The sequence below is a fragment of the Rhinopithecus roxellana genome, chromosome 12 (assembly GCF_007565055.1).
Source record: "Rhinopithecus roxellana isolate Shanxi Qingling chromosome 12, ASM756505v1, whole genome shotgun sequence".
Classification (NCBI taxonomy): domain Eukaryota; kingdom Metazoa; phylum Chordata; class Mammalia; order Primates; family Cercopithecidae; genus Rhinopithecus; species Rhinopithecus roxellana.
The window spans coordinates 91355643-91370508 of record NC_044560.1 but is presented as its reverse complement, the minus strand read 5'-3'; the positions used below and the strand labels follow the sequence as shown (position 1 = coordinate 91370508).

Below are 14866 nucleotides of genomic sequence, written 5' to 3'. Positions count from 1 at the left end.
GGTGGGTGGATCACGAGGTCAGGAGATCGAGACCATCCTGGCTAACACGGTGAAACCCCGTCTCTACTAAAAATACAAAAAATTAGCCGGGCGTGGTGGTGCGTGCCTGTAGTCCCAGCTACTCGGAGGCTGAGGCAGGAAAATGGCGTGAACCCAGGAGGTGGAGCTTGCAGTAAGCCGAGATGGTGTCACTGCACTCCAGCCTGGGTGACAAAGCGAGACTCCGTCTCAAAAAAAAAAAAAAAAAAGACCTATTTAACATTTAGCATAAATTATGCATTTAGATGAGTACAAACCACTGAGATACTAAATTTAGGCAGTTAAAATAACATTTTTGTCTGTACACTCTATATGGATGAATTGTATGGTATGTGAATTGTATGGTACATTAATTACCTCAATAAAGCTGTTCTAAAACAAAACAAAACAAAAAAACACTTATGTCAAAAGACCACAACAAAATCACAAACTAAACTTAGAAAGGTTAAACAGCCGGGTGTGGTAGTAATCCAGCATTTCGGGAGGCCAAGGCAGGCAGATTGCTTGTGCTCAGGAATTTGAGACCCAGCCTGAACAACATGGTGAAACTTGTCTCTACAAAAAATACAAAAATGAGCCGATTATGGTGGCACGATTCTGTGGTCCTAGCTACTTGGGAGAGCTGAGGTAGGAGGACTGCTTGAGCCTGGGAGGTCGAGGCTGCAGTGAGCCATGATCATGCCTGCACTCCAGCCTGGGTGACAGAATGAGACCCTGAATCAAAAACAAACAACAGCAACAACAACAACAACGAAGTTCGAAATCCAAAAGCTAATGAGTGATAGAAATGGAATCTGAACCATGTTAATATGGCTCCATAATTGCCTTTTCTGTGAAAGAAAACAGTCCTCTTCCATCAGGACAAAGCACAGAAGTAGAGAGTCATGTCCACTTACTAAACTGGGGAACAGAATGGGATTATCTGTGTCTTTGCTGGGTCAGGAAGAGGCGAGGTAGGGGCCAGGCTTTCACAGAAGTCTCTTCCTCAGCACCACCCTTTGTCTTGGTCTTGGGCAGATAAAGTGAACACAGACATTCACTAAATAACCAGGACATTAGGAGCTAGGAAGCAGCTCAAAATTGGAAAAGAATGCATGTTTAAGAAATTCTAGGCCGGGCACAGTGGCTCAAGCCTGTAATCCCAGCACTTTGGGAGGCTGAGACCGGCGGATCACGAGGTCAGGAGATTGAGACCATCCTGGCTAACACGGTGAAACCCTGTCTCTACTAAAAAAAAAAAAATACAAAAAACTAGCCGGGTGAGGTGGCGGGCGCCTGTAGTCCCAGCTACTCGGGAGGCTGAGGCAGGAGAATGGCGTGAACCCGGGAGGCGGAGCTTGCAGTGAGCTGAGATCCGGCCACTGCACTCCAGCCTGGGCCACAGAGCGAGACTCCGTCTCAAAAAAAAAAGAAAAAAAAAAAAAAAAAGAAATTCTACTGCCCAAAACACATACAACTTTGTGCAACTCATTTGTCAAGAGGAATCAATTTATTTATTCTCTCTACAGGACAGGACCTTAGGAGCACAATGATCAATCACATTCCTTGACTGGAAGCACAATATTCCCATTGGTTCAGACATAGTTCCTCATGGTTTCAGGGTTTTTGGTACTATCGTATTTCATGGGTATCCTTCCAATCTAATTCCCATTTTCATATATGTATCTACAAATAATATAGTGATTTATGTATGCTTTTAAAGAACGTATATAAATGACATCATATTGTATGTATCAGTCTACGATTTGCTTTTTATACTCTAAATTTTCTTATATCCATCCATGGTGGACTTCAACTTTATTTGGTATTATCAGGATATTTCCTAAAGTGTTTATAACAAATTACACTCCCATCAGCAGTACTCGAGTATTTCTGTTTCCCCACAATCTCACCCACACTTTAAACTATTCATCTTTTAGACTGTTACCAGTACATTGGATTGCTTTAATATCATGGGTCTCAAACATGGTCTCAACAGCATCTGGGAATTTCATAGAAATGCAAAGTCTTAGGCCCTACCCCAGATGTACCAAATCAGAAGCTGGAAGTGGGACCCAGCAGTTTCTAGGTAAACCTGATGTATATTAAAGTTTGAAAATCATTGCTTTAATAAATTGTTTTTTTTTTTAAGAGACAGAGTCTCACTCTGTCACTCAGGCCGGGGAGCAGTGTTATGACCACAGCTTACTGTATTTTTTAACTCCTTGGTTCAAAGGCTTTTCCCATGTCCACCTCCCAGGTAGCCAGGACTATAGGTATGCGCCACCATACTTGGCTAATTTTAATTTTTTGTACAGATGGGGTATCTCTATGTTGCCCAGGCTGGCCTCAAGCAGTCCTCTCACTGTGGCCTCCCAAAGTGCTGGGACTACAGGCGTAAGCTACTGCACTCAGCCCCAATAAATTGCTTTTCAAAAGGCTCCCCTAACACTACCTCCAGGTATTTCCACTTTACTACAACTAACTCAATCTTAGACATAAATCTTGTTTTCCCAAAAGACACCACTGTCTGACATATGCTCTAGTTGTTTAAGTAATTGACCTGGGATGGTATTTCTTTCAGCCAATTCCCAATACTAATAAATAATGTATAATTGGCCAGGCACGGTGGCTCACGCCTGTAATCCCAGCACTTTGGGAGGCCGAGGCGGGTGGATCACGAGGTCAGGAGATCGAGACTATCCTAACTAACACAGTGAAACCCCATCTCTACTAAAAATACAAAAAATTAGCCGGGCTGTGATGGCGGGCGCCTGTAGTCCCAGCTACTCGGGAGCCTGAGGCAGAAGAATGGTGTGAACCCAGGAGGCGGGGCTTGCAGTGAGCCGAGATCACGCCACTGCACTCCAGCCTGGGCAACAGAGCGAGACTGTCTCAAAAAAATACATAGATAAATAAATAAAAATAATAATGTATAATTAAGGACTTATAACGCTTTTAGTAAAGGCTAGAGCAACTATTATTAAAAGTCCAGTATTTAAATGAGCATTAAGGATAGTTTTAATGTGAATTTTGAATGATCTATAAATGTATTTGAAAATTGAGGCCGGGCGCGGTGGCTCAAGCCTGTAATCCCAGCACTTTGGGAGGCCGAGACGGGCGGATCACGAGGTCAGGAGTTTGAGACCATCCTGGCTAACACGGTGAAACCCCGTCTCTACTAAAAAATACAAAAAGCTAGCCGGGCGAGGTGGCTGGCGCCTGTAGTCCCAGCTACGCGGGAGGCTGAGGCAGGAGAATGGCGTGAACCCGGGAGGCGGAGCTTGCAGTGAGCTGAGATCCGGCCACTGCACTCCAGCCCGGGCGACAGAGCAAGACTCCGTCTCAAAAAAAAAAAAAAAAAAAAAAAAAGAAAATTGATACTGCAAACCTTGTTTAGTTTCTTCTGGGGACTGAAAAACAAAGCATGGTGAACTCTACAATGTCTCTATGTTGATAATTTCACTAAGTATGCTCCCAGGGTTGTTCTATGGCAAAATTAATGATCCCAGAAAAAATAATTCTAGTGCTTTCACATATATATTTCACTACATTTTTTTTTTTTTTTTTGAGACAGGATCTTACTCTGTCACTAGGTGGTGGTACAGTGGTGTGATCACAGCTCACTGCAGCCTCGACCTCCTGGGCTCCAGCAACCCTCCCACCTCAGCCTCCAGGGACATGGAACTGCAGGTGCACATCACCACACTCAGCTGATTTTTAAAAAAATTTTTTTGCAGAGATGGGGTATCACTATGTTTCCCAGGCTGGTCTCCAACTCCTGGGCTCAAGTGATCCTCCCACCTGAGCCTCTCAAAGTGCTATGATTACAGGATTGAGTCATCTTGCCTGGCTTCACTACTACAGTCTTGAAAAGCAGGCAGGGAAAAGGGTATAATCATCTCTATTTAATAGATGAGGCAACTGAAACTCTTTAACTGAAAGGTTACTTTAACTGAGAGGTTAAAGTAACTTGTCCAAAGAAACGCAATGACTAAGTAATTCCTATGCATTGAGCTTCATTTACATCACCTCACTCGCTTAGTCCTTGACACAAACCATACAAGGTATGGCTTAACATCCACACACTTCTCATTTTATTTTCATTTATTTTTGAGATGGAGTCTCACTCTGTCACCCACGCTGGAGTACAATGGTGCAATCTCAGCTCACTGCAACCTCCACCTCCTGGGTTCAAGCAATTCTCGTGTCTCAGCCTACTGAGTAGCTGGGATTACAGGCACATGCCAAAAAGCCAGGCTAATTTTTGTATTTTTAGTAGAGACAGGGTTTCGCCATGTTGGTCAGGCTGGTCTCAAACTCCTGACCTCAGGTGATCCGCCCCACCTCGGCCTCTCAAAGTGCTGGGAATACAGGTGTGAGCCACCGTACCCAGCCCACTTCTCATTTTAAGGATGAGAAAACTTAGGCTCAAGAAGGTGAAACTGCTCACATAGAAACATGCAAAAATTACAGAAGCAACAATTTAAACTTTTCAACTCTGCCCTATTCTGCTCCCCAACCACTCCATTTCTTCAGTGGGCCCTTTATTGATATCTGTGAAATATCAGAGAAAGTGTCTCAGAGAGGCTGGACATTTTCTGTCTGGATGCAATGTCATATTTATGTGAACAGTGGCAACCATAACTGGCCACACAAGGACTCTATTTAGGTTCCATCAGGTAGAAAGTACTATGGCAAAAAAAAAAAAAAAGTCGAAACTAATCTTCTCACTTGATCTCTGTGATCAAAACATACAAACCTATTAATTTTAATCAAATAGAAATTAATGAACTTGTTTCCAAACAAAACAAGGTTTCAAAGTTACCCAAAATACTCTTCCTGCCAAGCGTAAATGCAGCCACAAAATCCCCAGAGATAAATTTAGCACATTCATGTTGCAGTCTTCAGAGTTTCAAAAATGGTTTTTTCAATGTCATTATAAAGACTCAGAAGAACAGAGTTTGAAACCCAGTTATCCTACTTATTAGCAGGTCCCCTGGCCATTAAACATGCAAGCCCTTTAATTTATCCAAGCCTTTGCTTCCTCAGCCATAAAAAGGGAATAATAATGCCTATCCTTTCTACTTCACTGTTGTAAACATCAAACAATAAATATAAAAACTATGTATAAAGTGAAAATCATGACGACTATTACTGTTCCCAACCTTAGCCCATCAGTACTGCTTCTAGTTTGAGCCACAGTACATTACAAAGCTCTCACTTTATATACGTATTCTCCCTATTTCTGTTATCTCCTAAAACAAACAGTCACCAACCATAATTACCAAGCTACTGTCTATCTTTCCTGGCACTATTTACCAGGGACAACCAAGGAGATTGAAAATGCTTTTCCTATCATTTTACTATGGCCCTGTAGGGGGTAAAGTCAAAGGACTTCCAAGAAGCAAACATCAGAAAGACAATAGTGGCTATCTCATCTAATTGCCTTGTCATCATTAAACAGAGAATTCAGACCTTTCGGAGATGAAGAAAAATATGGGAGCTATTAATCAGTATAGAACAAGAACTCTGAGTATTACTTCTTCAGGCAGTGTTGTAAGCTGTTCAACAATTCCTCTGGAGGCCGGGCGCGGTGGCTCAAGCCTGTAATCCCAGCACTTTGGGAGGCCGAGACGGGCGGATCACGAGGTCAGGAGATCGAGACCATCCTGGCTAACACGGTGAAACCCCGTCTCTACTAAAAACTACAAAAAACTAGCCGGGCGAGGTGGCGGGCGCCTGTATTCCCAGCTACTCGGGAGGCTGAGGCAGGAGAATGGCGGAAATCCGGGAGGCGGAGCTTGCAGTGAGCTGAGATCCGGCCACAGCACTCCAGCCTGGGCGGCGTCTCAAAAAAAAAAAAAAAAAAAAAGGAAAAAAAGAAAAAAAAAAATTCCTCTGGAACTGGTGAAACAGAAGGGGAAATGTCAGTTGACAAAACAGCAAAACTCAGCTGTCAGATATCGATTGCAGAAAGGAGAGGCAAATACACTTACCAAGCAATGGAGGGAAAACATGCAAAATATTAAATCAAGTTTGGAAGCAGCTAGCTTTTGGGGAGAATAATACATTTAAGATCTTGGATATGCTTAATGTATTTTTTAAAGTTACTATAATTCTTTTTTGAGCTCCCATTAGTCTTTTTTGGACCAAGGCCATTAAATAAATACATAAGTAAACTCTCTTTCATCTATTAAAAAAAAAAAAAGAAAGAATAGTGTCTAAATTAACCACTTCTACTTCCATCTGTCTCTGAAGGATGATTTCCTACTTGTGACCTGTCCCTAACAGAAGAAATGCTCAGATAAATTAACTAAAGCCAAGTCATTATTGAAAAGATTACTTAACAGCAATAGCTGTGTATCCCCAAAGCCAATGAGATTTTGTTTTCCAAATCATTTATTAATTTTTCTAAATACCAAAATTTAACTCTTCTAGAAGCATTGCCATTTTCCATCACCTTGAAGAAATAAGCGCAGTTTCTAATAATTTGGATCTAACCACACTAGTCTTATTATTCCATACTTGTTAAGAAAAATTTTGTGATGAGCTAGACAATTCTGTCATTTAACACAGCTACATAAAGCCAGTTTCTTTAACTCATGAAACAATGATGGTATCTGATCATAATTCTTTTAAATTTAGGAATCTTTCTCTTCGTGGTACTAGTGGATCTAAACGTTCTAGAGAAATGATGATGATGATGATCAGGATGATAAAAATAATAAAAGTGGCAGGGCACAGTGGCTCATGACTGTAATCCCAGCACTTTGGGAGGATGAGGCAGGCAGATCACAAGGTCAGGAGATTGAGATCATCCTGGCTAACATGGTGAAACTCCATCTCTACTAAAAATACAAAAAAATTAGCCGGGCGTGGTGGCACATGCCTGTAGTCCCAGCTACTCAGGAGGCTAAGGAAGGAGAATCGCTTGAACCCAGAAAGCAGAGGTTGCAGTGAGCCAAGATCGTGCCACTGCACTCCAGTCTGTGTGACAGAGCAAGACAAAAACAAAAACAAAACAAAACAAAACAAAAAAACAACAACAAAAAGAAACCCCACATTATTTCATTCAGTAAATAGGAACTATATGCTGATTACATGCCAGGCACTAGGTATAAAATGATGAACAAGACCTTAAAGTACTATTTCTTTAAGGAACTACCAGTCTGCCAATTAAACAGTCAAATCAGGCCAGGCACAGTGGCTCATGCCTGTAATCCCAGCACTTTGAGAGGGTGTGGTGGCATGCAACTGTAGTCCCAGCTACTCGAGAGGCTGAGATGGGAGGATCATTTGCGCCTGGGAAGCAGAGGTTGCAGTGAGCCAAGATCACGCTACTGTACTTCAGCCTGGGTGACAGAGCGAGACTGTACCGGAAGAAAAAAAAAAAAATCCAGGCAAATTCAACATAATGCGATAAGTACTCTGACAGGAATAATGATAGGATGCTACCCTACCCACATTCATCAGGCAGGGAGTTTCAAATGGTTTCTTAGAAGACATGACATCTCAGCTGGATCCTAATGGAAGAGGATCTTTTTTCTACCTGGCTTCAGGGTAATAGTTCCCATATTCTGTAGTTTTAAACTGACTAAGCAGTTATGTTTCTGTCTTTTTTGCTCCACAGCCATTACTACCAATAACAAAGGTTAAGAAAGCCTGCTGGGACTTGTAAGTGTAGCACCCTCTTTTGTGTTACAAAAATATGAAAATGAAAACAACCATTATGAAGTATTAAACAATTTGACAGACTGTCTCTCCAAGAAGTAAATTACTCACAGTGCCTTCAATCTCTGAATAGAGTCCTGACCAGAAGCTGAAAGTGCTTTTATCCAGTTGATACAGTCGAGATTTCTCAAATGTTTCAGAATCCATGATCTGTCCTAATTCTGGTGGTACATGAGTTGTTGTTTTATATATTCTTCTCTGAAATATTTTAAAGAAAACACTTTAGTGAAACAGTCGATTATTATAATAGTCATTTATGATCAAACATTGAATGGTTTATGGCTTGCCACTTATTTCTGTTGAATTTGCTTTATACCTACACAAATATTGCACTTGATCAAGTACATTAACCACTGAAACGACTGATGCGGGAAAATAAAAGCAGAACAAGAGAACCTGAAGTTAGCTGACTGGTAAAACTATAATCAGGGTTGTCACCACACTTCAGTTTGTATATGTAAACCAAAGTTGTAACATCACAACTTTGTAACACGTACTACTCATTCTAGGTATTACATACCTCCTATAATACGGAAAACAAATTCATGGAAAGGAGAAGCACACATGCTAATCGTGAGTATGAACAGATACTGAGGCTGCTCATTAAATTTGGTCCTAAATGCCAGAAACTTGAGGAGCACCAGATGGAAACATATCAGGTCTGTGAGAAAAGACTAACTTTCAGTCAGGCACTCTGGGTCACGCCTATAATCCCAGCACTTTGGAAGGCACGGGCAGGATTCCTCGAACCCAGGATTTCGAGACTGGCCTGAGCAATGTGGTGAAATCCCGTCTCGACAAAAAATACAAAAATTAGCAGAGTGTGGTGGTGTGCATCTGTGGCCCTAGCTACTTGGGAGGCTGAGGTGGGAGGATTACCCGAGCCTGGGAGGCAGAGGTTGCAGTAAGCCCATATTGTGCCACAGCACTACACCCTGGGTGACAGAGACTCTATCTCTTTAGGAGAAAGATCAACTTTCTCATTATACTAAATTCTAAAAGGTAAGGGTAATTTCAGTCCAGGAAATGTAATACAGAGAATGGATACCAAACAAAATAATGGGCCACTACAACATGCTTTCCCTATGTATTGTTGTGTGCCAATAAAAGCTGAGGGCAGGTAGAGCACGGTGGCTCACGCCTGTAATCCCAGCCCTTTGGGAGGTTGAGGCAGCAGGATGACTTGAGTCCAGGAACTCCACACCAGCCCGGGCAACATCTCTACAAAACAATCAAAAAATTAGCCGGGCACAGTGAGCCGCCCCTGTGGTCCTAGCTACTCAGAAGGCTGAGGTGGAGGTGGAGGGGTCGTTTGAGCCCAGGAGTTCAAGGCTGCCGTGAGCTATGATGACGCTATTGCTCTTCAGCCTGGGTGGCAGAGTGAGCCCCTGTCTCTGAATAAAATAAATAAATATTCTATCCTGGCCAAGATGGTGAAACCCTATCTCTACTAAAAATACAAAAATTAGCTGGGCATGGTGGCACGTGCCTGTAATCCCAGCTACTCGAGATGCTGAGACAGGAGAATCACTGGAACCAGGGAGCCGGAGGTTGCAGTGAGCCGACATCGTGCCACTGTACTCCAGCCTGGCGACAGAGCTAGACTCCGTCTAAAATGAAATAAATAAAGATTAAAAATAAACAAATAAAAGTTCAGATCTCTAATTCATGGTTATCTCAGGTAAACTGTTAACTTTCACTTTCTATTTTACCATTTTAATACTTTAAACTAAAATGATGATTTTATGAAAAATGAGAAATATATATATATATTTAATTTAATTTAATTTTTTTTGAGACCCAGTTTCACTCTTGTCACCCAGGCTGGCGTAAAGTGGTGCAATCTCAGCTCAAGCGATTCTCCTGCCTCAGCCTCCCAAGTAGCTGGGACTACAGGTGCACGCCACCACACCCGGCTAATTTTTCTATTTTTAGTAGAGAGGGGTTTTCGCCACGTTGGTCAGGCTGGTCTCGAGCTCCTGACCTCAGGTGATCCGCCTGCCTCGCGGCCTCCCAGCACTTTGTAATCCCAAAGTGCTGGGATTACAGGCATGAGACACCGCGCCCAGCCCGATAAGGTTTTTTTTTTTTTTTTTTTTTTTTTTTTCCAGCAGAAATAATATATGCACTTTAAGGGCGCAAGTTCTTGGAAGGACTGCAAAATCCTATGGTTAGGCACGATTACATAAATGTCATGAGGAATTTGGGTGTCTAAATCCTTTTGAAGGCTTATTCCAAAGATAAAGGAGGCCAAATCTGGGCCCAAGGATCCCAAGGAAGCTCAGGGAGGGCACGAGAGCCCAAGCCTTCCTCCAGGCCCTAACGGGATTAGGTTCCATGATAACGTTACAGAAAACTTCCTTGACGCACCAAGATCCCCCTCAAAGCCACAGCCCGGCCATCGGGCCAAGTTACAAGACTCAGCAGGGACCACAGAGACAAGACTGGCACAGGGACTGGAGCAATCAAGAGTCTCAGGGTCGAAGTCAAGGCTAGTCCAGGGCTGGCCGGGTGTGGGGGTCAGGTTGGACCCTGTCTAGGCTCACCTGCCGCTGTGCTAGGAAGGTCTCCCAAAGATACACTGTCCAGGAGAAGAGCAGCACGGCCCCGAAGATACGCTTCTCGGCCGGCATCTCCCACAAAGCGTCCAGCGATGCCCACATCCCCATGGCCACCCGGTTCCGCCGGCTCCTTCAGCGTGCACCGGTGCCACACCGACACTCGTCCCCTCAGAGCGTCCCCTCGGTGTCACAGCGATATCCGTTCTTTCCGAGGGCCCCTATTCCGATATCCGCCCCCATCCCTCCCTCTGCGCGCTGCTGGCAGCGTCACAGACACACTCCTCCCTTTGCAGACTCTACCCACTCCCTCTTAGTTTCTATAGAAAAACCCCCAGCCCCACCTTCCTCACTTCCGGCCCAAAGAGGGCGGGGACCCAGACGCCAAGTTCCCGGCCCTACTGAGCTGTGTTGCATCAACATTCTTCCCCAACCTGTTAACGCTGGGTTCCGGTCTAGGGTTCTGGCTTTCCTCCTGGGCCCGTGAACGCGGCGAAGTTCTCGGCTTTCTAATCTCCAGAGCCGCAGTTCCATCCCCTGGGTCAGCGGCTTACCTTGACTGGGCTGCAGTATCTGCCCTCCTTCCCCCAACAAGGCGACAGGTAGTCGGGGCTGGGACCGGACTGAGTGGGCCGCGGCTCCCGCCTGAGGTGGCTTGGAAGGACGCGACAGCAGCCGATTTCCCAGTCTCTAAAAATCGTGCCTCTGAATTACAGCTAACTCAAAAGCGAGACCAGGCATTAGAAATGGAGTCTTTTGGCCAGTATTGGGTGTTCGGAATTCAAGCGTATGAAAGAGTGGACGGTAGCGTTGACAATTTTCATTTGAAAATCTCGTCTCAACCACCCCAAGTGTAGTCAGAGGCGGGCGTTTTCCCTGCAAGAGTGCCCTGGAACAAAGCAAGGATAGCGTGGGTTAGACGTACCTGAAATGAAAGCGTCTTACTTTAGGGTACAAATTTGCATTAGTAAGGCGCAATGCCATTTCTCTCTTGGAATTCAGAAGTGAAATATGGTGACTGGGACACCTGTACGTTTCTTTGACTTAAAAAGTGAAGTCATTTATTCTGACCGAAAGTTAATCTGATGATTAATTGGTTAAACATACTATCGTTGCTAATTAGCATAATTATTATTTACAATAAAGTGAGCTAAATAGCTACAACTAAAATATATTTAAATTACCGTGATATTGTGATGCTAAAGATGTATTAAAAGTAATATCTTGAATTTCTCAACCCTGCCTAAATGCCTCTGAGAGTAATTAGTATAATTAAAAGTCACTAGAGAAAGTGGATGACTCTAATAACAGGATAACAAATTCTTTTCAAGTCAGATGGTTTCCAGTTCTTTGCTTTCAACAAAATTAATGGTGGCCCTATTGAATTGTCAGCTGATGAAGGAACACTATTTGGTTTTTGGCATGCAACTCAGAAAGAAACCAAACGATTGATTGACATTCTTACAACAAAACTACTAGCATTCTCACCTATTTGTTTATGTAAAACCATTTCTCAGCACTTGTATCTGTGAAAACAACAGAATTGAAACTGAACCCTGTTAATCCACCAGTAGGAAGTATTCATCCAGATAAATGAATTAATTGGTGGGTCAGCCCCATCTGTCTAAGAGATGTGTTCCCAATAGAATTTCACCTTTTATAACTATGTATTATCGATATTTGTAATCATGTCATTTTGATCCATTACATACTAAAGATTATTGTGATGATTACTCACTTCAGAAGAATTCCAGCGTAGAGCCATAAAGTTACAGGAAATTTTTTTAAAATTTACTACATGTCGTATTTTTATTGCCAAGAAGTGATCAATAAAAGGTTGTTCAGGTCGGGCGCGGTGGCTCACGCCTGTAATCCCAGCACTTTGAGAGGCTGAGACGGGCGGATCACGAGGTCAGGAGATCGAGAACATCCTGGCTAACATGGTGAAACCCCGTATCTACTAAAAAATACAAAAAAGAAACTAGCCGGGCGAGGTGGCGGGCGCCTGTAGTCCCAGCTACTCGGGAGGCTGAGGCAGGAGAATGGCATGAACCCGGGAGGCGGAGCTTGCAGTGAGCTGAGATCCGGCCACTGCACTCCAGCCTGGTCCACACAGCAAGACTCCGTCTCAAAAAAAAAAAAAAAAAAAAGTTGTTCAGACGTCAAAGTATTACATTTGAATAACATTTTTTGTTAGAGTACAATCTAAATATGTTAGAGATAATAAAAGAACAATGTTGAAGAGCTCAGTGTATGTTTTAATGGATAATGGTGGTTATTCAGTTATGTAGATTCTCTTGGATACATTATAAAGAGTGATTTAAGTTTTTAAAATTCTTTATCTTGAAAAGTTGCAATGATTTAACAGTTTTATCTTAAAATGTCAGTATTTATAATTTGCAAGAATTTACATCCATTGCAACTATTTGAATTTATGATGAAACCTGTTAGATACCAACTTAAAAATATGAGGGGTAAACACTTTTTCAAAATTTTCTCTCCCTCAGGCCATCATTGCTATGCCCTCTTCACTCTTGTCTTCAGCTGTCTTTGAGTCCAAAGCCTCACAGGAGCTTCTACCACCCAAGTTTTGTGGCTAAGGGCACAGGTTTAGAGTCAAGCTGCTTGATTGCCAGCCATGGCTGCACCATGTATTAGCAAATTATTTAATCTGTCTGTGCATCAGATCCTCCTCAGTAACATGAGAATAACATAGCATGTACTTACTTTCTTGTATTGTTAGGATCAAATGAGAAAATTCATGTAAAGCTCCTAGCAATGTAGATGGCTCTGAGTGCCCAATAAAGGTTAGCTACTGCTTGGGAGAGGGGCATCATAGCATTAATTGGTCACCATGTGTCTGAAGAGATAGGAGAGTAGGAGGCCCAGGTTTCAAAAAGCCAAGACTGACTGGAATTCATTCATTCAATCAATACTGAATGTCTGAGAAATGCCAGACGCATTTCCGGGTGCCAGGGATATAGCAGTGAACCAAACCCCCTCTCCTGGAGCTTACATTCTTAGCTGGGGTGGATGCAGTGTTTGATAAATAATAAGCAAATATTTAATAGTAAAAGTGGAAGTGGTGATAAGTGCTATGAAGAAAAAGCAGTAAAAAGGCAATACAGCATGTTGGTGTGAGGGGTGCTGCTTTACATAAGTTGGTCAAGGAAGCCTTCTCAGATTAACTGGCATTTGAGACCCCCCCAAAAAAGTAAGAGAAGAAGCCATGTGGATATCTGAGGAAACTGCCAGTCAGAGTGAAGGGCAAGTGCAAAGGCCCTGAGATTGGCCAGTGCTTATCGTATCTGAGGAATGGCAAGAGGCTGTGGAAAGAGTAAGGAAGACGGGGAGTACAGATCCATGCCATCATGCAGTCTTTTAGTTAAAAGACTTTTACTTAGAATGAAAGAAGAAGCCATTGCAGGATTTTGAGCAGAGCATTGCAGAATTTTCAGCAGACAATCCTCACTACAACGTGGAGAATAAATTTAATGGGGAATGGAAGGAGGGAGTGCAGTTAGGAGGCCATTTCAAGAATCCAGATGATTTAGCAGTTGCCAAGGATATCAGAAAAAAAGAAAAAAAACCAGGTGAGAGATGGTAGTGCAGACTAATGTGGTGGCAGTGGAGAACTAGTGAATTATGGAAAGTGAATAATCACTTGTTTCTTTTTTCAGAAAGACAGTGCTAATAGAAGGGCTGACCCATGTGGAGTCTAAAAATGGGAACCTCAAAACAGGCTGTTGGCAGGCTTTTGCTAAAGGAGAAAGACTGGCAGGGTGTGTTGACTCACACCTGTAATCTCAGTTCTTTGGGAGGCCAAGGTGGGATAATTGCTTGAGTGCAGGAGTTTGAGACCAGCCAAGGCAACACAGTGAGACTTCATCTCTATAAAAATAAATAAAGGGGCCAGGCGCGGTGGCTCACACCTGTAATCCCAGCACTTTGGGAAGCCGAGGCGGGAGGATCATGAGGTAACACAGTGAAACCCCATCTCCACTAAAAATACAAAAAATTAGCCAGGCGTGGTGGCGGGCACCTGTAGTCCCAGCTACTCAGGAGGCTGAGGCAGGAGAATGGCGTGAACCCGGGAGGCGGAGCTTGCAGTGAACCGAGATTGCGCCACTGCACTCCAGCCTGGGCGACGGAGCAAGACTCCGTCTCATAAATAAATAAATAAATAAAGGAAAATGACTGAATTTGAAGGATAAAGATGATGATCCCTAGAGTGATAGACATTGCTGTAGGGTAGTCCATCTACCCTAAGCTATATGATACAGTTGCTCTCTCAAGTTTTTCCCCTATCTTGCCTTGATTCTCTGCTTATCAAGCATTCAAGGTCCCTTAACTAAAGCCCTGGCCATAAGTGCTCAGGCCCCAAGAAAAGAATGATCCCCCTTGGCTGGGCATAGTGGCTCACGCCTGTAATCCTAACACTTTGGGAGGCCAAGGGGGGTGGGTCACTTGAGGCCAGGAGTTTGAAACCAGCCTGGCCAACATGGCAAAACCCTGTCTGTACTAAAAATACAAAAAATAGCCATTGGATACTATGT

The 14866-nt window shown here is 43.2% G+C and overlaps 2 protein-coding genes across 3 annotated transcripts in view; one reads left to right on the top strand and one right to left on the bottom strand.

The window, feature by feature from the left end:
* Positions 1-10641, bottom strand: part of ZMPSTE24 (zinc metallopeptidase STE24) — a 48810-nt gene extending 38169 nt beyond the window's left edge. For both annotated transcript variants that reach the window (XM_010354217.2, XM_010354218.2), the window contains exons 1-2: positions 10299-10641; positions 7804-7950 (exon numbers count right to left, since the gene is read on the bottom strand). In XM_010354217.2, coding sequence (XP_010352519.1) covers positions 7804-7950; positions 10299-10421 — 270 coding nt within the window. In that variant the 5' untranslated portion in view covers positions 10422-10641. The remainder of the gene's footprint in view (positions 1-7803; positions 7951-10298) is intronic.
* On the top strand, positions 10420-12880 carry LOC115900743. The gene is made up of 3 exons (XM_030942338.1): positions 10420-10497; positions 10637-11114; positions 12818-12880. The coding sequence occupies exons 1-3, from the start codon at positions 10420-10422 to the stop codon at positions 12862-12864; spliced, it is 603 nt and encodes a 200-aa protein (XP_030798198.1). The 3' UTR covers positions 12865-12880.
* Positions 12881-14866: the final 1986 nt, after the last annotated feature.